Source organism: Ptychodera flava, chromosome 4 (assembly GCF_041260155.1).
Source record: "Ptychodera flava strain L36383 chromosome 4, AS_Pfla_20210202, whole genome shotgun sequence".
Classification (NCBI taxonomy): Eukaryota; Metazoa; Hemichordata; class Enteropneusta; family Ptychoderidae; genus Ptychodera; species Ptychodera flava.
Genome location: NC_091931.1, coordinates 34569739 through 34595681, shown reverse-complemented (window position 1 = coordinate 34595681; position 25943 = coordinate 34569739). Strand labels below are relative to the sequence as shown.

The 25943-nt window shown below is 38.7% G+C and overlaps 1 protein-coding gene across 1 annotated transcript; it reads right to left on the bottom strand.

The window, feature by feature from the left end:
• Positions 1-2676: 2676 nt before the first annotated feature.
• LOC139131545 (vascular endothelial growth factor receptor 1-like) lies at positions 2677-25426 on the bottom strand. Its single transcript, XM_070697636.1, has 19 exons — positions 25097-25426; positions 18600-18932; positions 17978-18253; positions 16809-16948; positions 16310-16493; positions 15736-16035; positions 15086-15457; positions 14255-14590; positions 13620-13907; positions 13073-13390; positions 12420-12562; positions 11832-12078; positions 11231-11341; positions 10638-10864; positions 10107-10229; positions 9669-9742; positions 8906-9046; positions 8238-8343; positions 2677-7864 (listed from the first exon to the last, which is right to left on the bottom strand). Exons 1-19 carry the CDS (start codon positions 25194-25196, stop codon positions 7391-7393), a joined length of 4293 nt encoding a protein of 1430 aa, XP_070553737.1. The 5' UTR covers positions 25197-25426; the 3' UTR covers positions 2677-7390.
• Between the last annotated feature and the right edge of the window lie 517 nt (positions 25427-25943).

Below are 25943 nucleotides of genomic sequence, written 5' to 3'. Positions count from 1 at the left end.
CTGACACTGCGGGCATTAAGGGACTAATCAGTTTCTTCGACCGGGGGGCGGATTACTAGTATTGGGGGGGGGGGGTATATTTTTAAACATTCATTCATCATTCAGTCATTCTGTTTTAAAGAAATTGTTGACATGTCAGTTGTAAGATAGGAATTTCAAAGTTTCAAATTTTAAAGTACGAATATAGTATTTTGAATGAGCTGTGAATGTATTTCACACTTTCTATGCGTAAGCCGTAACCAGATATCAAGAACTGCTGTGCATGAATGGATGTCAATCCACAGTCACTCGTGAGCTATTCGCTCTGGGACTATTCGCCCCATAGACGTGTGTACATAGGCGAGGGTTTTTTCTCGCTTATGTACACACGTCTATGGGCGAATAGTCCCAGAGCCGCTGAATAGCTCACAAGTGACTGTGGTCAATCATTAATATCGAAGAGAAATCAGCAATAAATCAAAACTTTGATGGGTGTTTGGACTTGCCAGCCATTAGGACTTCAACGGCGCCTTCTATAGGCATGAAGTGCTGGCCTTCGATACTTTTATACAAATATCCTACACGTACTACACAGTCCCTCATGAGCTATTCAGCTTTGGGACTATTCGCCCCATAGACCACAGGGCCTCATAAGTGCCTATTTAAGTCAATATTACAGCGTTTTTTCTTTCTTTTTCAATGTTACAAATAATCCAGCTGAAGAGCACAACACTTGTGTAGCTGTCTTTTGTGTAGCGTGTATTGGCATGTATAGTGCGTCCTCGTAAATGTGACCTTTAGTTCCGTGACCTCTAGGCCCGGCTCTAGCCATGCCTACTTCCTGCCCTGCCCTCGCTATGCTTACTGTACTAATTTACTACAGTAAACACAGCGACGTCTGTACACGTGGCCAGAAGGCATGGCCAGAGGAATTGGCTAGAGGTCATGGAACTAAAGGTCGTATTTACATATGATCACATTCCCCATTGAGGGCGCACTATACATGCCAATACAAGCTACACAAAAGACAGCTACACAAATGTTGTGCTCTTCAGCTTTATTTGTAACATTGAAAAAGAAGAAAAACGCTGTAATATTGACTTAAATAGGCACTTATGAGCCCCTGTGCATAGACATAAGCGAGAAAAAACCTCGCTTATGTACATACGTCTATGGGGCGAATAGTCCCAGAGCTGAATAGTTCACGAGGGACTGTGCGTACTACAACCATACGGGGCCCGAGGTTACAGTAAGGGACCGGATACAATTACACGGAGGGAGGGCCGATGTTTTTCAAAATGATGCGGTGCATAAAAAAGTGACCCTTCAAAAGTGTTTTCAAGGAAAAAAGTGATCCTCCCCAATTTTCATGCTCAGCAATAACTGGTTACTGATTTATAGGCCCAGTTACTGTAGTACATCGAAGTCAAAGGTCACTCTCGTCATGTGGCATTTTGTCAAAAAACCTTTTCTCTAATACTTATCCTTCACCAAAAATCAGCCTTCTAACCTAGAATTAGATATGAGCATAATTAATAATACGCAGGATTATGTAAGGGTCAAAGGTCAGGGAAAACCCCAAAATTTAGGAGTGCAATTTGGTTCCATACCAGTCATTCTTATATAGACTCTTGCCCTCTAGGACTCTTAGATAGGATAAGCTGAAATAAAACCATAGCTTAGCTGGAGAGGTGCGGGGCAGGTCAAAGGTCATAGAAAATTCAGAAAAATAATACTTTAAAAATCTTCGCTTGACAGGACTTGTGAACTTAAAATTTGGCACATAAGAACCTGGCTCTATGATATCTACAAAGTGTTTGTAGAGAAATTTGATTGTTAATTTTCATGTGAATGAGGTCACTAAAGTTAAAATCCACGATGGCTGCAAGAGAAAGGGTCTCAATATTATTGATATCAAAATTGTGACACATAGGGAGAGGGCCACTGTTTGTTGCTCATGTAAATTTAGGGAGGGTCACTTTTCTCTTGCAAACACTTTTGAAGGGACACTTTTGTAAAAACACCGGCCCTCCCTCCCTATAATTTCTTTCCAGTCCCCCTATATGCAGAATGCATCAACACTCATATCGCACGGTACTACTTCATGCATATAGAATGCTAATTTGGAGAAGGGGACAGTGTGGTTTTGATTTTCATATACTATACCTATATGCATTTATGGTCATTCAAATATATTCTTTAATTTAGAAAATTTAAAAATTATAAAACGGTGCTGTTGTATGGAGGGAACAAGTCCCCCTCCAGATCATCCCCATTCAATATCAGTACATCGGATTAGGATAATGCTGCAGTTATTGATAAAAGACTGTGATTTCATTGGAGTAATTATTCCTATGACCATACAACTTAGTGCCAAATGATTGGGGGGGGGGGGGCCGTGCAGACCAATCCCATTATCTGTACATGAAATAATGTCGTTACAATTCAAACTATAACAGCACCATGAGTTCCCTTGTAGACATTTCTACCTTCCCATCTATTAAAAAAAAAAACCATTTTGAGCATGCTGTAATATTTGTATTATAACCTACTAACAAGGGTCCATTTATAAACCTTCACTAATATCTCATTACAGGGATTTTTTGCCAACAAACAGTGCACACACTGCTCTCAAATGAGATATCAGGTTCTCAGGATTTGTAAAGGTCAAATAGAACAGAACAGAATACACAAATATATGCAAATTTTATTTACTTTTTATTGACTTTTCACAAGGATATTAGGTCCAGCCTAATTGACAGACAAGCATAACATAGGATAATGGTGAACACAAGGCAATTACAGATTTGTATATATTGCTATATAACATACTACAACACATATCGGTATACAGACATATATGGGAATGGTCGATGTCTAAAGGTCGATGCTTTCAGATCAGGAAACAAGACCATACCTGCTTTGCAGGTGGAATGTAAACATAGATGGTAGCTGACAAGAGTGGACTGAGCTGCTCATCTCCCGTCAATGCTGCTGCCATTCAGGTTTAAAAGGAGTATTACACAAATCATCGCAGTTCGCCCGTACAGAAGGCCTGGATTTTTTAAAAATCTGTTTGAAATTGCTGAAAGTTTACTTGTCATGAATTGCAACAATTATTGTTGATTTCCAGCTTGGCCAAGAGACTGGCAGTGGCAATGAAAACACCCTTCACAAGCAAAGCTAACACATACGATGTATATTGATCATGATTTGTGTTATACAGTACTTGTTGAATGTGCACTTGACCTAACACCTTCATTCTAATGTGAGAATGTTGACAAGTAAGGCGTACTTTGAAGCAGTCTTTTTTTATGTCTCCTCAGTGATCTCAAACAAACTTGAAGTCACTTGCAATTCATGGCAATTTCAATAAAGTTTTGCATTTTTCAAGCAGATTTTAAAATGCCCTAGCATTCTGATTAGCAAAGTGTGATAATTTCTATGAAAATACGTAAGTAGCACTCTTGGAGGAAACCGAAACATTGAAATTTGCACAAACTGTTAAGAAACCAATTTTTATTTTCAAAATATGAGCTTCTGCTTTTTGGCTGGTTTGTGTTAAGGAAATTTGGTTTCTGACGCTGAATTAATGCCCTCCTCTCCTGTAGCTGTCTTTTTAATTTGATTGAGATGAATTTTGGCATCAGATGCCAGGAATCATAACTAAGCTGATATAAGATTGATTAAAATTATAAAATTTGATATACGTCCACGATGTTAAGAAATGTACGACTCACTATTTCTACATAATAAACTCAACTGCAGTGTCTGGCTTTTTGGTGTTTTTTTTTTCATTTTGCTGCCCTCTACTCAAGCACACTAAATTATTCGGAGATTGTAGGAGTAAAATGAGTTAGAAACTAGGAATAACATGACATGACTAGACAAGAATGTTAATGCGTAAAAAACCCTTGGTAAACATCACCAGACCTATTGCAAACCTAAGTATGCACTGTGAGCTGAAAGCATGGAAATACTGTCACAGCAAAAACATCTTGGGCATGTACCGGTACACTTATTCTGGAACCATTAAGCTCCTAAAGGAGCCAAATGCAGCCTGCAGTTTACACAGAGGTTGTGCCTAGGTACAAAACTTTCACTAGGGAATATTTTTTTGAGGTGGTCTACAGCTATGTATCATATGAAACAAGTACAAAATGTTAATTAATATCATGATTTGGTTGACAAAATTTAAAATATTCTTTCAAAATATATAAAAGATGCGGTCTAAAATCTACAGCAGCTAAAGCTAGCAAATACTATAAATTGTTTTTTTTTGCTATTTTAGCAAGACTCTGATGTATGAATCGCAATTATTTTTTTGTTTCATTTTTTAATGACATTAATAAAGTATTTTTTTCCTTCCATTCTTTTATTGTCATCTTAATAAAATCAAACATTTACCTAAGGAAATTATCTATGAAAATAAAAAAAAATTTATTGTAAAATATAAAATGTACTTTATAATGTATACAAATAGAGTTGTTTTTTTTTCATATGTCCTCTGTACTTGCATAAAGGCACTACATGTGTTGCAATATTTCTCTTGCAAAATGTAATTATTACTAATATGATGTGCATGTATCACACATGCCATTGAGAAAGTCATGGCAACAGTTGCAAGTAAGGCACACATCATCATGATAACATGATAAATATCAGAGAGCTCTACCTGAATACCTATAGAAGATAAAAGTTTTATGTACAAGTTATTTACAATAAAACATTTTTGGACAAACATTTGAGCCATAAAAGAAATCAAGCTCTATTGAGCGAGTGGGAATGTAGGAGTAGTATGGGTTTTTAAAAAAACTTACGATATACAAAATGAGTTTTGAATAAAACAATATTAAGTTGTTCAAATACTTCCTCACATTTGTTACATTAAAACTCACAGTCACACGTGTAAAAAAATACAGATTCACAAGAAGCAAAACCTACAAATATTTTCTGACCTAGTTTACACAGAGCACTTTTGAATATTGAATATTGGCTCGCACGGTAAACATTACTTTTCACTCATTTTAGGAAACACAAAGCTTGGTCGGTTTATTTATTAGTATGTTGTATTTGACACTGTGAGGGAAACAATGAGAAAGATACCAGTATAGGACAGTTTTCAGATTTTCCTCCTTAGGTATGCAACCATAACTGTTCATACCCATGCATTCCCAGCATTTGGTTTCAACTTATTGTATAAGTCGATACACACATGATATTGGCAAATTTTACATCTAACGATACATTGTCTAACTCTACCATAAAGTCTTGTATCTAAAATCTAAATCAATTCCTCTTGTTCATGCAGAGAAAGAAATACACCACATTCCACAGAGGAAATATTCTTTGCCAAACTCTAACATATACATCTTTTACATTTGACGTGAAAACATCCACTTATTTTAGAAGTAGGAACACTTGAATCAGTCTCTTTAATGTCTTCCTCGAATACCATGTTGGCAGTGATACTGAAAATTCAGTGAACATTTAAAAGTTACAGACTGTGGAAGAAGAAAGCGCCAATGTAATTCAGAGTCCCAGTCTGGGAAAATCTGACGCCATTGTGAAAAACAAGAAAAATGTGACACTGTGATAACCATGCAATTTACACAAATGGTTTTTTCCACTCTATGTAAAAAAGACAGAAGAAGAACATAAAAACTAGTATCGCTACATTTCTGGACATAATCAATATCATTATGGTGTCTAGATAAAAGTGGAATCTTTAAACAAAATCTTAATTTTTGGTAAGCAATTAATATGTTGTAAATAAATATAGAAGGTAACTTAGTTTATAAATATTTTTCTTGTTTTGATTAAAGGGGCTAATAATGCTTGTTGTTTGGATTACATTTGTATTCAAACAGTATACTATTATTCGTTGAGATAAAACAATGTACGCTTTCAGCTTCAACATAAACCCTGTTTCCATAGCAGTCTTGACACAAACCAAGACACAGACAACATATTATCCACACAACATTTCAAAAATTCACACTTTACAATAAATGCCCTGTTTTTGTCACATCATCAATTTCTGGTATCATGACAAAACTGAGTTCGCCTTTCCAGCTGTCCATGTCAACAGAAATAAATGAACAAATGCCCGTTCGTACAATGTAACTACTTTGTGCACGTCTATTCTAGGTTCTGTACACAATACATGCAAGTGATTCTAGATTCTATGTGAAGTTATACTAACATTAACCTGTTCACCCCCAAAACCTTGTGAACAGGTCCACAATCACCATTGAAAACAATGAGTTTGAGCCGGACCATGGCGGTATAAGGGTAAGTCGATTGCACTATGCGAGGCCACAGTCACCAATAAAGTTCAGCTATTAAAAATTTACACTTTACATTTTCATTCAGACACACTGGGTGTGTCACTATAGGCACAGACCTTTTTGTTTTTACTTTTCATGATCTATTAAAGCAGCCTAGGATACATCTACAAGGTGGTGAGTTGTCATGGATATAGTGTCAGTTTACTCACGAGGAGGAAAAACCTCATCTGATCTACTCAAACATTGAGCTGCCCCACGCAAAAACTACTATTTAAAATCCTTTGGTGGGAAAATATATAAAAATACATCTTTGGTCTGTAGATTTCTCCCTGAAAATCTCTGAAAACAAGCTTTCTTTTTTCAAATAGTGTATTTTCAGAAAGCTACAACTGTTTTATTAATGTTATTAACGTTATCTTCAACGGCAGCAATCTTAAAGCTTCATTGCCGCTGCTGGTTACACGACTCTTCTTATCTATTGGCAGTGTAGCTCTCAAGTTGTAAAGTGAGGAGCGACATACACTACAAACAGATGAGAGAAGTATAATAATCAGCTATAATACTTTATTGATGTTCTGAATTGACACAGTTCCCTGGTGATTCAAACTTATTTCCTTTTACAGCCACAGTGATAACAGATCATGCATCCAAGTTCCACTGCATTCAGGGAAAGAGCTTGGGATGTTGTTGCTAGTCCTGCTTAATTTTCTGGAAGTATGGAAATGCAAAGTCAAAGTTTTTAATTTCAGTTCTGTAGATTCGCTCGGTGGAAGCATGGAATTACTTACGTATTGATATTTGCACTTTGGAGTAAGTGATACCGATGGGCAATTACGTGGGAACATCACAACAAGCCCAGCTGCATAATTATATATAGTGGAACCCGAGTGTACAATGAACTGACGCGGCTGACATAAATTGTCTATGTGTATTTAAGTAACAATGTGATTAGAGAAAAGTAACGTCTTGAAACCAAATTGATGATAAAAACAAGACTGGTAGAACACACAGAAAACAACACTCGAAATTTATTTATCAACTGCAGCTATGTAGTATTGGTAATGATATGGCATGAGATGACTGTCAATCAGGCAGGGATCCATCATGACATAAATACATGATTATGCAGTGACGTTGAAAGCTGAGTCAGCTTCAATGACCTGACTGTATTCCGGCGGTGGGTCACTCTCCTGGGCGGCGTGTTTCAGTTCATTTGCATAGCCTTCAGAATGAAATCCGCTCGACATGTCTGACGACACCGATTCCTCACTTTTGCTGCTTCCCTTGTCGTTGAAGCTGCTGCGATTCCTGTCCAGGGAGCTCAGTTCCGTGGCACCGTCCCAGTAATCTTCCTCGGCGTCATTCTCGCTGGCAGGGAATGTGGTGACTGTGCTGCCTTTGATGCGCCTGGTGATGGGCTCTAAGTAGGGCCTTGAGCTGTGAGTATCCGAGCCACTGCTGTTGGGTTTAGCGTGCGTATAACTGTTCTTGCTCATCAATGGCTGGTATTCTTGAACCTCCTCGTTGACCAGGTCAGCGTAGTTGATCATGGTAGAATTGCGATTCTGATACGGCTCATTCAGGTCAATGTACTCCTATCAATGAAATACCAGAAAGGGGTTACCTACTTGTTCACGTTTATGGTTTATGTTTATGATCAGATAGATTGCTAAAACGGTAGATTTCTCACACTGGAGTATTGATATTACTTCAGAAGTAAGTGTATATGACTCACTTCACTGCTTTGTGTCTATATCAATGACTTTAGAGTTATATCTTATTTTACATTTTTTAGTTGTCAAAAAAATTTAGTGGGGGTTTCCATTGGGACAGTATCCCATTCATATTTTTCACACAGAGACAAATGACAGTGTGTGTATGCAGCAAAGGATTGCTGTTTGCATTCCAGTAACAACACAATGTTGTACTATTTCTGCATTCCAAGAAGAGGCAGTGACAATATCGTACCTGTCTTACATTGGTTTCAAGATGGCTACCTAGCTTAGCGGCCAAGGAACTGAATGACGGTCTGGACTTTGGTGTGCCGCTCCAACATTGCATCATCACCTGGTAGCTGGAATGGTAAATAACAACATCATTTTATCTTGATGTTCAGTCTTGTGTACTTTGCCATTGTAGTTGCACCAGACATATCAAGATACACTGGTAAGCATTAAGTTCCCTATTCATTGTCCATTTGTTCATCACTTTTTCTTCATTCATTGAAGTTTTAAAACTATATCCATGCTCTGCATATTCTCTTCAGTAAAGTATATAAACACCATTTTCAGTGTAAAATTTCAGCTCTTACATTAAAAAGACCATAAGGTTTGGAAAGCTTTGGTGACAACATTAGCCCTTGCTATAAGAAAACTAAATCCTGACTTTCACGATGCTAGTATGAGCCTTTAGAAAACAACATGGAAATCTGTATTGCATTACTTGCCCACCATATGCGTGACCAAGGGCGCCCTCAAGAGATGGCTATAGTTTTGAAATATCCTTTGTTTACTTTTGAGAGTTTTTGAGACATGAATTCCTCAAATTATAACATGGCAGAAGTTTGGTTCCCTTAATAAAGTGCAGATTTTTCACGAACACATGACACAATCCCCTCCTAAATCATGTAAACTTACATTTCCTGTGGGGCAAGCTCGGGGCATCTCATCCTGTAGCCACCTCGCAATCTTTCAAAGAACTCTTCATCAATCTGCATGCCAGGGTATGGTGTACCACCCAGTGAGAAGATCTCCCACATAAGAATACCAAATGACCAACTGAAAGTAAAACAATTTCTATTATTAGTGAGACAATTTTTTTCAGGTTACTACTGGCATGCTATCTATAAAAAGACGTGCTTACTTCATATGTGACATTATATGTATAGCAAGCAGGCCAAAGTACATAAAGTCTTTTGCTTTGCGTCTTCATGCATAGGTTTTTGGAATTTTTCAGGGAAAAAACACAAATTTTCCTCATATAATTTTCCACTGTTGGTAAATTTTGTCATTAAACATTGCCATGACTTTCATACTAAGACAAAATATTTCCTTCCAGCAATCGTATTGCAATCACTGAACCAGCTTGTGACATAAAATGGTAGCCCTGTAGAAGCACATATTTACAGGAAGGTGGATGTCTGTATTAGAAAACTGTCAGAAAGAGGCAAATCAGCTTTTTTGGGGAATTTCATCATGCTTTTAACCATTTCCCAGCATATCTGTCAGAGTTTCGGGTGGATGCTGAATAAAATTTACTAACTTTAAAATTTACTTACTTTGGCCTAATGATAAATATTATCATTCTGTTTTATGACAATAATTTTACAGGTACAAATGTTTTGCACAATGCAAACTATGTTAATGCAATCTGTAAAAGTTTATATGTATATGTACTCACACATCACTCTCAGTCGTGAAGACTTTGTCATCCAGGATTGATTCTGGTGCCATCCATTTGATCGGAAGCCGACACTGCAAGATGGAAATTTACAATCAAAAATATACCGTGAACTACTTTTCCAATGTTCACAACCTTTGCCACAACCATATTGTGCTGATCAGAAAGTTACTGACAATTCACTGGGCAAGAATGAGAGAGGCACAAAGCCAAAAAAGGAATTTCTCACTTCCTAGATACAACAGTAAGATCTCTGGTATTGCTATATAATCATCAGTTAGGAAGCTAGACTAGTGTACAACTCTGCCCGAACACATGCACATGCAAACTGTGGGCCAAATGAAGATCTTTCTTGAGTTTTGTAAATGTTTCCACAATGGACAACACCCTTCGCTTTCCATTTGTTGATATGACAAGACAGATCCAGGTTTTACTTACAGATCCCTTGGTGATGTAGTTTGGATCATCATAGATATCTCTCGCAAGACCAAAGTCACAGATCTTCACCACATGGTTTTCTCCAAGCAACACATTACGAGCTGCCAAATCACGATGAATCACCTGAAAATACACACACACACTCTCAGTCTTACTTTCATGGAAATACCAAGGGACATCACAAAGTTCTCACATGCTATCCATAAGACTTTTAATTTCCATGGCAGATTGTGTATGACTTCTCATCAAAATATCTATCAACTCTAAATCTAGACTGTTTTTTTTCCTTTTCAGTCACAACTAAACACCTTGCAGTAAACTGTTTTTTCTTATTCAGTACTAAACAGTGCAACTTAAATATTGTCAGAAGGCCATTGCACTAGATGCTGATGGCCATAGCCTAGGTACTAATACACCAGCGAGCTGGTCACTTGTTTACTCACTACATAAACATGTATGTGTTCTGGAGCACACAAAAATAATCCTTATCAGCAGCCTGGGTGGGCGTACAATAGGCCTTGATGTGTTTACCTTCTTTGAGGCTAGAAACTCCATTCCCCTGGCCACTTGGAAGCAGAAACACGTCAAGTCGTGTAAGCTGAGGGGATCTTCCATGTATTCAAAGACGTCATCATACATGTCTTGGTCTGAAGGCGATGTACTTGGCGTCCTGGGCTCAAGCACAAAGCTGTCTCGTCTAGTCCGAAGATAGTCACAAAGGTTGCCATGTTTGCAGAATTCAATTATAACATATAGACCTGTGTTGAACAAAAAAAACCATATCATAATTCATATATGCTATGACTCAAACCGAGGGCACCCCTTTTTTTTTGTAAACCTAACCATTCACCTTGAAGGTCAATTCAAAATTAATCTCCTGCAGTTATTTATTCATGGAGTACAACACGGCAAATCAGTGGTGTATATAATTTTTCTCCTTGGTCAATGGTATGGGTGACAGCGAGCCTCGAAGACCTATAAATTGGATTTCCTCCAAAGCTAATTTTCCTCGCTTGAAAAGAATTTCTGTATTAGTGAAAATGCTATCAACATTCAGGTGCAAAAGCTATCCTTTTCACTACCTCCAACTACTTCTGAGGCGATACTATTAGGTTTATACTTACAGTCAGTGGTACAGGCACCCAACAAGTTCACGATGTTCAGATGCTGGCCGATGTGGATCAGCATCTTCAGCTCAGTCCAAAGTGCTTTCTTTTCCGTCTCATTGGCATCAACTAGGAGGAAACAGGTGAAAAGAGGAAGATTTTGGCATAAATACCACAAATTCACATGACCTTGCTCTTCGTTGTGAACTGACACACCAGTATTAAATGGGAAAGTTATAGTTTCCATTCAGTTATATTCATTTCTCAATGGTTTTATGTCACTTAGATGGTCTTGTAACTTTTTTGTGCAGCATTTTGTATTGATCAAGATGATCAAATGCTTGATTCCTCTAAGTTAATTCAGATACACCAACCTATCTATGATACTTAAAGACGTGTCAGGCGTCAGACTGTCTTGCCAGGAAATTTAGTCACTAGATTACAATTTCCATGGAAAACACATGGATTACAAATTTCCATGGAAAACACAAGGCTATAACACTCCATAATTCTCTTATGGACTAGAATACACTCAAATCCAGAGGGATTGAGTCCCCAGCCTTGAAATCATATAAAACACTTTCCTAGAAATGCTAATTTTTGTTCATTTATGACACACCTTTCAACATCTTGATAGCAACTGTCGTGACTGAAGATGAACCGTTGATGCCCCAGGCAGCGGCCTTTACTACTCTACCAAAGGCACCTCTGCCAATTGTCTGGCCAATCCTTAGGTGATCGATGGGAAATTCCCATCTCTTATCATAGGGTGTCTTTTCACAGGCTCCTTCCACGCCAGCTTCGATGCCGTCCTCGATGATTGGCGGGAAAGCCATTTCCTTGGTATCACTATGGTAGGTGGGTCTCTGTCGAGTGAATGAAATCCAGGTTAAGTATATCAGCAGTGTATTTATTTTCAGTCAGACACCTGACAAATTGACTGGCCGTTCACTAATTCTAATTGCTAAGATGTAGTACGCCCTCTGTGACATCTTTCCATCCCTGGCAGTGTATCAGTCCAATGTTCACACGTTTTTGAAAACTTTGCATATCCAGATCAGAAATGACCGCTTGTTAGATGTAGAAAGGCTACAACACGTTCTTGTTCCAATTTGCCGCAACATCAGACCAACCTGCTGACAAGAAAGAACACATGATAATGAAAAATAATAATGATATTTCAGCATACTATAGATTGAAAACTTACCTTTCTGTATTTCCTCAGGGTTATGATGATGACAATAAAGACAATGAGTACAAAAGCAAATCCGCCACCCAACAGCGCCATCATGCGAATTTGTTCCTCTGACAGTGGGAGCTGACCAGATCCTTGTGCCAAGGAATTGGTTGCTGAGGGAATAAATAAATTAAAAATGAATACAAATAAATCAATTACTGTTTTCAGAGAAGACAATATTTGGACAGTCAGACTCCAGTATTGAATACAAAGCTATTATCTACACTAACACAAACTGGACTGAGTAATCCCCACTGTATTTGAAATTTTAACATTTTTTAGTTACTCATAATATTTGAAACAGCAACATCATATTATTTTAAGTGTGCACTGAAGCGACATCGTGTTGACACTCTCAGATCTTCGAATTTGATATAAGTTCTGATACCACACTCTGAAGGCATGTAGGAGTTAAAGGTATACTGTCACCTGTTCCAATTTTGCCAGTTACCATGGAAAGAGAAAATCTAACCAATCACAGATTTTAAGCGGGTGGCCGCTTTTTAAAAACAGCACCCTCACATTGGCATTTTGAATACCAAGGAACACCCCTTTGACCATATATGGGCATATTTAGATTACAGGTGACTGTATACCTTTAAATATGACAGAATGATACTCACAGTGTTGTACAATGCTGTCAGCTGAGTCCGTGTACATGTATTCAGAGTCCCTCATCTTCATGTTGGAGGCAACGCAACGGTATGAGCCCATCTCCTGGTGCTTTATTTCTTTGAGAATCAACTGGCTTATGACGTTGTACATGCGACTGTGTTCTATAGTGTACATGTGCCTTGGCACTGTTGAAAAGTGTGTTGCGTTGAACTTCTTGGTCCATTTGACGACGGGTCTTGGATTGCCAGCCGACCGACAAGTAAGCGTGACGTTGTCATTCTGGTGGGCGCTCACAATCGCTGGTTCAACCACAACATTCAGTTTTTCTGTTGATCAAAGAGATGACATCCAGTTACACTACTTGGACAAGGAATGAAGAAATGTACTATAGACATTAAAAGCCAAATTCAAGCACACGACAAAGGCAAAACGAAGATGAATCAAGACTACAGCTGTTACATTGAGACTTCTTCACATATTTCATAACTTTTATAGCTTTAATAGTTTGGGATCTCTGACCAGTGACCAAAGCGTGAGATTTTCACACCCCCTTACCATATATTTCAACGAGAGCACTCGAGTTCACATATCCTCCTTGATTCCCTGCCCTGCAAGTGTACATTCCAGTGTCGTACATATCTATTCTGGTAACCGTCAGCGTTGATGTGAACATGTCTCCCTGTACTATGCCGATGTCATTGTTCTCAATGATGTTGGTGTCCTTATACCACGTTATCATCGGTGTTGGAACGCCATAGGCCTGGCACTCTAAGTTAAAACGTCCCTTGCTGGCCAAAATCCTCTGGTGCATAAGGCCCTTTTTAATGGTTGGTCTGCTAATGGCTGGAAGGAGACACATGGGAGAGGAATGGTTATGGGCTGGAATGGGGTCAAGTGACAACCTTGCATCAAAGGCAAGCTAAAGAGACAACTCCAGAATCACAGAATTTGAGTATTTTGCAAAGTTTATATGAAGTGGCAGATGCAAATATTTGTTGAACATCTTTATTTTTCACTTTTGCAAGCAATCATTATATGTGTACTATACAGCATACCAGTATTGAGCAGCTATTGAGGTGTTGATAGAGGTAGTGTCTTACAGTGTCATGAATATTATAAGTTGTTGATTGAATCGTCATCAGTGATCTCTTTCTTGAAGTATTCAAGCTCAGACGTAACATTTGACTTACCATTGACCTCAAAGTTGTGTGTCAACGTCGTTGTATCGGGGTCATCAAGCTCTTTCCTTCGGTTGGTGACTGAGCAGCTGTATGCACCTGAATCATTTTGATACAAAGCCGGAATACTCAAAACAGACACATGGGAATATTCCGTGGTTGATTCATGGATTTGCACTTCCCGACCTGACAGATCTTGCAGAATGTCCGCGGTGGTGTTTGCGTCAACTTTTCGGCTCCATCGGATATTTCTGTACGCATATTTGTTGGCTTTGCAGGTCAAGTTGACTGGCATGGTCTCAATAACTGGCAAGGGATTGGCAGAGATACTCAAACCATTCGTAACATCTGCAAGAAACGTGATGAGATAATTCAACATTAGTTAGGGTGCCAGCCTATGGAATGAGTTAGGCTTACAGTAGATGTACAGTGTCAGTCTGTATTGTGATATAGCGCTATCATCCACTCCTTCGAACGGAAAACAGTTCAATGAGAAAGTGCATCTTATCACACGTCAGCACAAATTAATAGGCACAACTATTACTACAACTACAGACAGCATTTGCAGGCAAAAGGCACTTTCAGGTGTCACTTCAGTGCACAGCTACAATTAGCTAATTCACAGACTGGCCACTGAAACACAGGTTTAGCAACTTATAGCATCTCAACAGATGTTCCCATATATCGCCAGACAGCCTTGAATAGGGAGAAAGAAATTTACCAAGACATCCAAGGGTGCCCCCTAGGTGACTCTTGTAAAGTGATGTAACGCACACCGTAGGCATCTGGAAATATTAGCATAATACAACCTGGTGATACAATGCTGCACATCTGCCCACTCACCTGTCAATTTAAACTCAATGTCCTGTGTGACATTATCAGGAAAAGCTGGAGATGAGGCGACGCATCGATACCATCCCGGCTGAACAGCTGCAGAGATACTCAGACTGCTCCGGCCAGCTTTTGAGTTGTCCAGGTACTGGAAACCCGGGGTGGCATCGGCATCCCTGAAGGGGATGGAAATCCATTGATTGCTGTTTGAGAAGGACTTCTTGCAGTCGTCAAGGTCACTGCATGGTTGCCATAGCCAGGTAACAGCCGGTAGAGGCCTGCCTGTGACATCACAGTCAAGGGTGTACGCTTCTTTTGTCATGTACAGAGGCGGGTTGGTTCGCGTGGGCACCGGAGTCTGTGTAATGCGCAGTTGAGGAGGAACTACAGGGTAAAATGATAATAAAATGTGTATTAGAATTTTCAGTAAGGTACAAGACAGCCAAGTTTGATGGAAAATTCTATGCCACACAAGACATAGCTTCCCATTGCTATTGTGTATTGTGAAGAAGGATTGAAAATCGCTTGTTGCGGCGTCCTCTTCTACATTAGATTTACACTGAATATTTTCTCTATTTTTAAAGTGTTTCATTGGAAATCATTTCAATAGTTTTCATAGAGAGTTATGCTGTATCTGTCGTTGATGAGAGAAGTATACTTACCAATGACGATGAGTTGAACTGTTGTTTCAACTGGCGCTGGTATATATTCATTGGCGCCGACCAAAGTATAGTTTCCTTCATGTTCCAGGGTGACCTCATTGATCATCAGTCGCCTCTGATTGTCTTTTTTACGGATCTCGAAAGTGGAATTTCTGGAGTAGATAGGAGCCCCATCCTTGTACCACATGTAACTTGACTTAGGGTACGTCCTCACTTCAAATGCCACTTTCACTTTGGATCCAACTGCTGCTTCAATAACGTACTGATTTTTGACTGGTTTAATCTCAAGGTAACCACTGTCTGTAACAGACATGAGTAATTCATAGTTCTATTATCACCAGTGGATCGCACACTGTTTTCTATCTATGCTATCTATGACTCGCATGAGCAATGACATTTCACTGGATGTTGGAATTGTCATACATATGTGCTAATGTCAGGGAAATCTTCCAGATTCGAGATGACTTACACCACAAGTGAAAAATTGTAGCTGTACTATAAAGTTCAGCGTCAATTTTATTTCTTGAATATCTGGAGTTCAAAATTCCGAGTGCAATAAAATTCTGCTCCTTACCTAGGACTCTGACATAAGTGGAAACGGTGGTTTGGCCTTTGTAGTTGACAGCTGTGCAGTTGTAATATCCCTCGTTGGCCAACTCCGCTTCGCTAATCTTCAGTTCTGAGTAAAACCTACGAAAGCTTCTTCTCGCTTCATAGATGTCTTCTGAATTGTGGCTGATGTCAGCTGTGTCGCTTGACTGCAAGCAAAAATGACAAGTTTAATATGCATATATGTGCATGATCTCAGTAAAACAGACTGAAATATTTTTTAGAAAAAATGCACTTAACTTTCCATCCAGTGTGAAATCATTCACTTTTTCAATGTTCTTGTTACATATGAGGAGGCAGGAAACAGACTCTTGGAAAGATCAGGAGCATGAATTCCTCACAAATCATGAACCCTAAAAGGTGATGCGAAACTTGCATATTTCCCCCTGCTGTGTTTCTTATGTTGATAACATGATCACATCGTTCAAACTCTTTGACTGAACATGAGAACAATTTCCACTTACAGTTTGACCTGGATACTCCCACTTAAAGTTCATGGTAACACTAAGTGGAGCATCCACTTTGCAAGTCACCCGGAAATGTTCTCCTCGCAAAACTTCTGGTTTACTGCCCTCGATTGTTGGCTTTGGTTTGGGTGCAATTGCTGTGAGCGAAAAAAAAGCAAAATTACTATGATAAAAAATACACAAGATTTGTTTCAAAATGGAATTCAACACGTGAAGAAAGTTTGCATGTTACACCAAAAGACTCTTCCCTTAATAATCGTATCCATAGCAAAACCTGCATCCATCCAAAACCTTCACAAGTAATTGGCATCAAATTTACTCATGAAAATATTAGCACAACGTTTCAGTTTCTAGGTTTACAAACTTTCTTTCAGACATATGAATTCCATATCAGAATGACTGGCATCCTACATTGTCAGGCAGATATTATTTACTTTGTTGTACAGAGTTCCAAGATTTACAAAGGTGTGGAGGGTTTCTTATGCACAAATGCAATTTCACAAAATTGGTATTCTGGCACAAAATAAACTATATCAGCTTTTAGGACATGACAAGAAGCAAATTTTGTATTAGTGATCGTTTATCCTTTTGTACAGTATAGAAATGATATTTGCTGCTGACCAGGCACCATACGAGATGGCACCACACTCTAGAAATAAGGGTTTAGTATAAGCACTTTTTGGTGAGCACTATAGCTATTTGCTGTAGCCACTTTGTCGGACATGCACGTTTACTGAGTACAACAACTCTTCTTCACACTTTTTTTTTACATTATCTCAGAATCATACCCTGGCAGAAAAGGCCTGACGATATTGAAGTGATTTCATTGGTCGGGAAAGCTTGAATTCAAAGCATTGTACAAAAATATCATCTGGATTGGTCTTTTTGTATGTACACGTATGCCAGTTAATTTAACACACATAGTTACAGCACAAAGTCTGACCTGTTCCCCCCCAAGTTCCCTGTAAACAGATACACAATCACCAATTGATAACAGTGTGTTTGGATCAAACCATGGCGGTATGAACCTTTGTATCACCAAGTTTTGGAAAAACATATTATTTTCTGTGGCACTGTTGGACTTATAAACAGGGAATTGGGGTCTTAGGCAATTAAGGAGGCATACATGTATCAGATCAGTAGTAGACACAAGTTTGGTGTTTTACCTTCATAGAAAAGTATATAAGCCACTTCTTGATGTTGTCCATTTAATCTGGCAATACATTTGATGAATCCAGCGTAGTTTGGGTGGCCCTCTTTTATGACAAACCCCCTAGTTGGGTCATACTGTACAGTGTCCCCATCGACAGGGATTTTGTGTTGTCTATTTCTGAGCAAGATGGTGGCTGATGGATTAGTCAATCTGCACGGTATTGTGAAGGACCACTTTGCGTACACCTTGAAAGACATCGTGGTGTCTGGCAGCAAGAGTTGATTAGTTTCTGAAATTGTAAGGCAGTGAGTATGTTTTGAGAACATGGAGTGACAAGAGAGACTGATAATGATGAAAAATATTTGAGAAAACACATTTTTACATTACTCTTTGATATGCACCATGGTACTTGGGGCTCATCATAGATAGCCAGCTACTCTTTCACTAGACTTTAATACAGTCGAGACAACATTTTAAATTGACCATGCATTCGTAAGACTACAACAGCATGACGACAACCCTTCTGATACACACATATGCTATGCCTGCCATTGATTATTTTACATGGAGATCATCTGACTTCAATATGACTTTTTGAAACAAGGAAAAGTCCCAATCGGAAAACTATAGCTTACCATTGCTGTTTACAAAAACGTAGACACTGGTGGCAGTTTGGTTGTTCACTCTGTCTCTGGCTGTTTTAAGTTTGCACTGATACTTTCCTGTATCTAAATACGTTGTATTTACAACTGTGAGAATACTAGTGAAGTCTTTTTCATTGTTTGCATTTGTTTTCTCCCTTGTAACAACTTCCAATCGCATGTAGATGTCATTGTCCTCATGTTTTGGATAGTCCCACTCGATCTCAGAATTGCATCTGCACGTTATCTGGAGCTGGTCTCCATGGTGAATGGATGTTGTTTCTTCGGTGATACTGAGCTGGGGTATGCTCTGGTGGCTGGAAGACCCTGTGATAAGACAGAAATGTCGACACCATTGCAAAAAAAATTTTATTATGATAAAGACTGTAATTGTACACATATCCTGTATGTGCTTACTGTATGCTAATTAGATACCCTCTGCTGTGGATACAAAACCAAGAAACCCCTGACTTCATGTCCAGATTATGGACGGTATGTCTTACAAGCATGGATTGAGTAAATTATAATCAGACATGTATTAATTGCACGAAAGAGATGAAGAGATATTTATGGTGTCACAAATCAAAGCAAAGCCTGGATCTACCGGGAAAAAGTTACGGTATGTACTGGGCAGTGTGGGGTTATATCTTTGCTAAACATATATCCTGTTGAGGTGGCTCACATATCCTGTGTTGGGATCTGCTTACATTCTCAAGAAATAGGGCAAAGTTTATGGTACGTACACTAGTTTGTTAGTTGTCATCCTAACATCAAAGGGGACAAACGATCTGTTCCTAACATAAGAACTGACCAAGCCTAACTGAGTTGAGGCAATATCGAAAACTAGAAAAAGGATGTGAAGGGTACCTTGAGATGGGCAACTCTATCAACTACCATTGGAATTGAAGTTGACTTTCTGCAGTGTGTTAATGACATTCAAAAGGTCTAGGTCATAAGATGTGCATGGACAAGGTTTTCTGTCCACAAACAATTATTTTACTGACCAGACTGTGATGCCGTTAACTAGGTTCTGCTCTGGGTCAGTGAGGCAACAAGTCTGATCTGAGCAACATTGAAGGTGCCCTGTTCAGTTTAATGGAAATGTGACACAATCCAGGAGGAACGAGACAGACAAGTCCACTTGTACTGTTCTCTTGCTCTGCATTCATGAATTATTGGTACTGAAAGTCCATGAAACTATTTGTAGTGGTCAGTTTGATCAAACAGTGAACTTAAATCAATTGCTCTGGGAATACATTCAGAAAACATCTAGATATAATTTCACTACATATCAACTTTATTTGTAAAAGACGTCTTGCTTCAGTTTATGAATCGTTGTATATGACTGACGTCTTTTCCTGCTAAACTTAAGAAGGTTGGAAAATGGAACACCTCCTTTTTGTTCAAATAATGACAGACTGGCTTACTTCCAAGGGAAGCTGTGATAAATTTATCCGGGCTTTACACTTAACCAGTTTCATAATGTTTGTACTGTATTCACGCACTTACAGAGAGAGGTCACTGAGGTCGTCACACAGCTTGTTCACGCCGAGATTTCTCTCCGGAAATGGAAAATCAACCACACAATCACTAATCTGGATATGAATTGTTCACTTTGAGGACAGCAGTGAAAGGTCACCAAACACACGGCGTACCATTGATTTCATCTATTCAGTCTCATAGACAATAGCCCCAAACTTACAACAAATTACATCGTATGTATAAGTGTTCAGAATCTGTCATTGAGAAAGTGAAAAATTCCCAGGCCCTTGTGAAAGTGAAATGCTACCCACACATTGCAGGACTGCTTCAAGGAGTTTCTTTCAAATGTAGATCAACAATTGATTTGACCTATCAGAATGGCTGGGACCAACACTATTGTAATGGGTACATGGCTGACTGCACTTGATCCATTTCACATGGGAAGATCCCCCATTTCCATACTCCTGATTTTGGTTTGTACCACAATCTGTTAAAGGTACTACTGTAAATCACATGATGAAACCACAATGTTTTGAAAACCTCAATAGGTCTGGGCCATCTTCTTTCCATTCCATAGAGATCTATGCTTGGACTTGCTTGTTAATCAGCTTCACATACAAAATATGATGAACAATGAATGATGAACAAATTTTTAGTGTGCGTATCATTACCTTTGAACCTACGATTGGAGTCATTGTTTATAAACAGTAAATTTTTTACCAGCAATTTACAGTATTTCACCTCCATCAAAAACACAGTTAAACTAATTAAGTGTATTATTTAATGTTGCATTGCATGTCATAAAAATTTAAATCATAAAAGTTTTTTTTTAATTACTTCCTTTTGTGTAGAGAATTTGAATTGTTATGGTCAAAATGCATCCTATATTTTTTGGCCTGTTGAAACTTTCTCTGTCACGACAATAACACTTGCTGTGTTTTAAACAGTTTGGTACTACGGTGTAGGGGACAAGCATCTGAGATATAGAGAAGTCTTGGGGATGAGTAACAGATAGCTTTGAGGAAACATACACCCCTGACCACTTTCCATTGCCAAAATGCCCCTAGTGACATCATGAAAGAAGTGATTCGGTTTCAGGAAAAGCAATCATTAGGGTTACCAGAAGGGCATTAGTCAATGCTGTATTTGGTGACGACTTTCATACCACGCCACATCCAGCCAGAAAAGTCATCCATTCATGGAATCAGTATCCCAGTTTGGAGGGGGTGGGGACGTTCAAAAATTTAGATAAAAAAGAGAATGTGACCTAAATGTTAAATAGCATACAATACCATATGCGTGAATCATGATATTGGGAAAGCTCTGAGAGTTGATGTTAAAAATAGGCTCATCCTGGGGCTGATTACAATCAAGATTGTATAACGAATGGCTGTTATAGAGATGTCAAGATGATATCTGATCAGGAAGTTATCGAAAATTTATCATCTGACATGTTAATTATTAGTTGAGAAAGCTAGAATATCTGGGCACAGTCAGTCCCAATGATCTGGGATGACATCTAGGACAGAGTTTGATGTTCATCCCTGCTGTGTGCTTATCTAAAAACACACAAAACAATGACCCTGCACTGTAAACAATCCTTTCAAGAGGTTTCTGGCAATCTCACCAAGCCAGAGTTTCCGAGAAAAAAAAAATCTTTTGTTCATTTGCGTGTGAATAGAATCACATCCTGCCATGTCAATGAAAGTGTGTTCTCATGTAAATAATCTTAGCCCGCTGGTCCACACAGATAGGCCGCTCTGTTTCCTGTTGCTGCAGGTCAGGTTTCAGAGAACCAGTTTTTCTTGTATAAAAAGCACAGTACCGTTTAAAGGGTTTCCTTCCTTTGTTTAAATATGCTGCTGGTAATGAGGTGTTTGCAACAAAGAAGACAGCTCACGATGATTAATTAACAAAGCTGGTAATTTTTCTGTTCCAGTGACAAACCCTTGCACAAAGAAAACATTCTTGGAAACTTTATGTAACGCTTTTGTGAATGGGAAACCAGTAGGAGGACACCAGAGCTCAAGGATTTTGTCAATTGGCTTGCAGAAACAAACACAAACAACACAATCAAACCGAAAAATCATCCTACATAATTTCTATGAAACTTTACATAACACCTTGTTTACTGGGAAACCTTGCTCCAAGTTCACAACTGGAGAAAACTCGCTGCAAAAGTCAAGGCATCTGTGCTGGGGTTTTCTAAACATGCTTGCAGCAGCAAAAACACACCTATAGGTGTGACTTTTTGTTTATTTTCATGCTACAGTCAAAAACAATCTCTTACTGTGAGAACACCAGTACCAGTAGGGACAACCACACCATTATGTAGGAAGACAAGACACTTGTTTACTCAGCAGTAACTGAATACTTGTCTCATCAGCCTTAAGAATTCAAAGTTGATTAGTTCAGTCCTAACGATTAAGACTAAACAATTGTAATGTCACAGACTACATGAACTTAATGTGAAATTTCATCAACAAACCAGACATTGTCTTCATCCACATAGAGTGTCTGAATGCAAAGTGCACAAAGTCCCTTGCACAGCTCAAAATACTCTTTTCTATTGATGATGGTGGTGATGATGGCTTTCTTCCTATGTGGGTGAAGCTTTCTCATTTTACTACATCCAGTTTTCGAGAAAATGTGACTGCATGTTTTGAATTTCACACAACTTTGCTTAAAAAACTTGCAAAAATTTAAAGTGTTCAGTCTGACACAATTAGAGTGTCAAACAGTACTTCACTTCGATTGAGGATCATTTCATTTTCTTTTTTTCACCCTCAAATAAATGGTCATGATAACCATATTTGCAAGGCTTTTGATCTGTGTCATGTACTGTTAGAAGTAACTTGTATGTATAAGCGTTAACCACAATACCATCGTCATTGGCAAACCTTTTTCATTTCCATGGTAAAGAACGATGAAAAAGCTCTTTCCATAAAAGCAAGAAGAATCCCTATGTGCTGCAGAGCTACAGAATAATTACCAAGAAATATTCATTGTAAAATTTCTATGAGATAAATTAAACATTCCTGCCTACCAGATTTTCCCCAGTAGCCAGGGTTATCGCAGGCTTGATTGTTTTATCAAAATCCATCAAAACATATACGTGTTATCTCCATTGAACATTCCTCTCTCTCTAAAACAGCATGCATATTTTGAAATATAGCTGTCGCCAAAGACCTGCCACTGGGCTTCTGCGTTCTCATAACTTGCAAGTCTCTAATATTCAATACCTCAGCTGGGACAGACTGGGTCTCAAGTAGGACTCTGCTGTGACCTGGCAAACTATGTGGAAGTTTATCGCAGGTCTGGTTTGTTTTCCGCTATCTGGAATATGTTGACGTACAAGGAGGTAAAACACTCAAGCGACTGTGATATCACCTCACACTGATGGGGAACTTTAAAATCCAGTGGTTTTAAGATGGGCAGGGGATTATGTCTAAGCAACATCAAAAATTTCCCTCTGAAAAAATGCAAAAAGTCTGCAAATCTAAATTTGTAGGGATGTCTCTTATGTTAAAATTAATTATTTCAAAATTTAAACATTATTTCATGCAAAACACCCTTCACATTCCTGTTTTTAAACATATTTGAAAGGCACGTTGTCGAGCTGTTATGTGTAAACTGAACACATTCTTGTACATTGTAATAGGGTTGTTGGAAATGACAATGTCTAAAATCTCCAGTTTTCTGTTGTCCATTACTTCAGTAATAAAAGGGTAAATGGCTTTGAAAATCAGCAGATTTTAGGGGGCACTAATCAGTTTTTAATTAGCTTTGGTCAACAAATCGACACAAGAAGACATTTATTTGTTTGGACAGTTACAAAATATCCTCTATTTACAATGATACATTATCATTATGGTTAAAAATCTAAAATTTACACTTAATGCATTACTTCAGTCTGAGTGGTGATCAGGCGGTAAAGACTTGAGTATCATCATTTCATAAAATTTGATATGTTAACAAAATTGGATAACTTGTTGGCTTCGTATTTGTTGAATTTGTGAAGTGTCGACTTTCGCTGTATTTCAATGGGACGTCTTTTTAGTTTTATCTTTCATGCCCATGTCCCCATCCAGCCACAATGCCCCCTGGGAGGACGCTCTCTGAGTGAAGTAGATTTGTGCTAATTTTCTGGATCAGCACGATGCAACGCGTGTCCCAGTCAACTAACGACCCCCAGCAGCGTCCACAGCGCGTCTCCTCCTCTCCCAAAAAACAACGCTGGTTTTCCCCGCGCCACATTATCATCATATTGTAAACAGAAGCCAAGTTGTTTTCCAGAGTTTAAAGTCCCTCACACACTCTTTTGAATTTACTGTTCGATGTTTGACCCCATGACAATTTTATATGCATCGGTTCTGGTAAATTTTCTCACGGCGAATTTTATTTTTGTCCCATCCTCAAAAAAATAAACAGACGAAGCGGCGGAGCTTCGCATACAATTTACTTCCTGCGTAAGGCACCTTTCACATTTAGAAGACAAACTATCTCTGACCTGTGAAATCAAAATGCATACGAGTTGTCTACGAGGCTTGGGCTCCGAAATGATGAACGACGTTCGGTCAGCATTATTAATATAAATCTTTGTTGGCAGTATAATGCCTAAAAGTTGACAAGTGAAAGTTCGTCGTTCTCAGAATTCTTCTTGGTATGTAACATTCAACGTTGACATACATGAAAAAGTATCAAACGCATGAAATAAAGTTGTTTAACTTCCAAATGTACTTTCAATGCTATTACCACGCACATGTTGAAAGCACTCTCTGTACCGCGACCGCCGCACCCCTCAGCTGTAATTACTTCCAGTGACCATATATTGACATCTTAATAAAAGTTTGGCTGGAATGCCCTACAGTATATGAGCCATCACTGTTCGAAGGGGCTCGGACGTGCGGGCAGCGGACGAGGATGACTAAAATTGAAAAGTCTCCAATATGTCACAGATGTTTTCCGCAATACGTTATAAAGAACAGTTAGAATGTAAAATGGCTTACCCAAGGTAAAAGTCGCGAAGGCTGGCAAAACTAAGACGATAAATACACAGAACATTCGGCAATACCGAACAGATGAAATCACTTCCGCCATCTTGTCCATTGAGGAGAGGACTTGTAGTGATTCCCGCACAAACGAAGGGACCAGATCGATAGTTGATCAGTAGTAGTATTGGTTATGTCAAATGTAAGACTTTCATCGGAACCGCTTACATATGATACCCTTCTTTCTCCCAAACAGTACCGCTCGCAAAATGATAGTTCGCTCGCGCGGTCCAGTTCGCAACTTGTACGCAGTGTCGGTAAAACCCCGTTTTGGGCAGGTGAAGTTATGTCGGCTGTTCTAACTAACATCGACACTCCCTCTTAAGTATAGGTCGCCGTTCCATTCTTATCTCACTTTTCTGCGTACGGGACGGATCAGAGATCGCACTCATTACTAAAAAAATAATTATGAGGTAAAGCTGTATTTTGACATTTATAATATTGTAACCAATTGAACTATTAAACAAAATACACAGTAGTTGCTAGTTTTAAGTCACTACACACAAGCAAACCCGCTAGATGTAACAGCAAAAGTGGGCGGAGACGCATGATGAATAGCGGAACTTCCACCGTGACGTCACGTAATAATTGACACAAGGGCCAACCACCTCCACTCTGTGGTTTTCGCTATCCGCTGAGTTTGAATTTCAGTGAAAGGTGACAAAATCTCAGAGACAAGTAAGAATAAAAATTAGATGTTGGCAAAGTTGAATAGGCTATTGCCATTTTTTGGCTTGATGCAATCTTATCAAGAAAAACTTGTAAGTACCTGGCTATGTAGTCGCCGCGCAGCTGAAAGTTGGTA

Coding starts and splice junctions, on each gene's coding strand:
- LOC139131545 (XM_070697636.1), bottom strand. CDS start 25,196: ATGGACAAGATGGCGGAAGTGATTTCATCTGTTCGGTATTGCCGAATG. Junction 12,563..13,072: donor TGACAGCATTGTACAACACT/GTGAGTATCATT, acceptor TTATTCCCTCAG/CAACCAATTCCTTGGCACAA. Junction 12,079..12,419: donor CCCTGAGGAAATACAGAAAG/GTAAGTTTTCAA, acceptor TTCACTCGACAG/AGACCCACCTACCATAGTGA.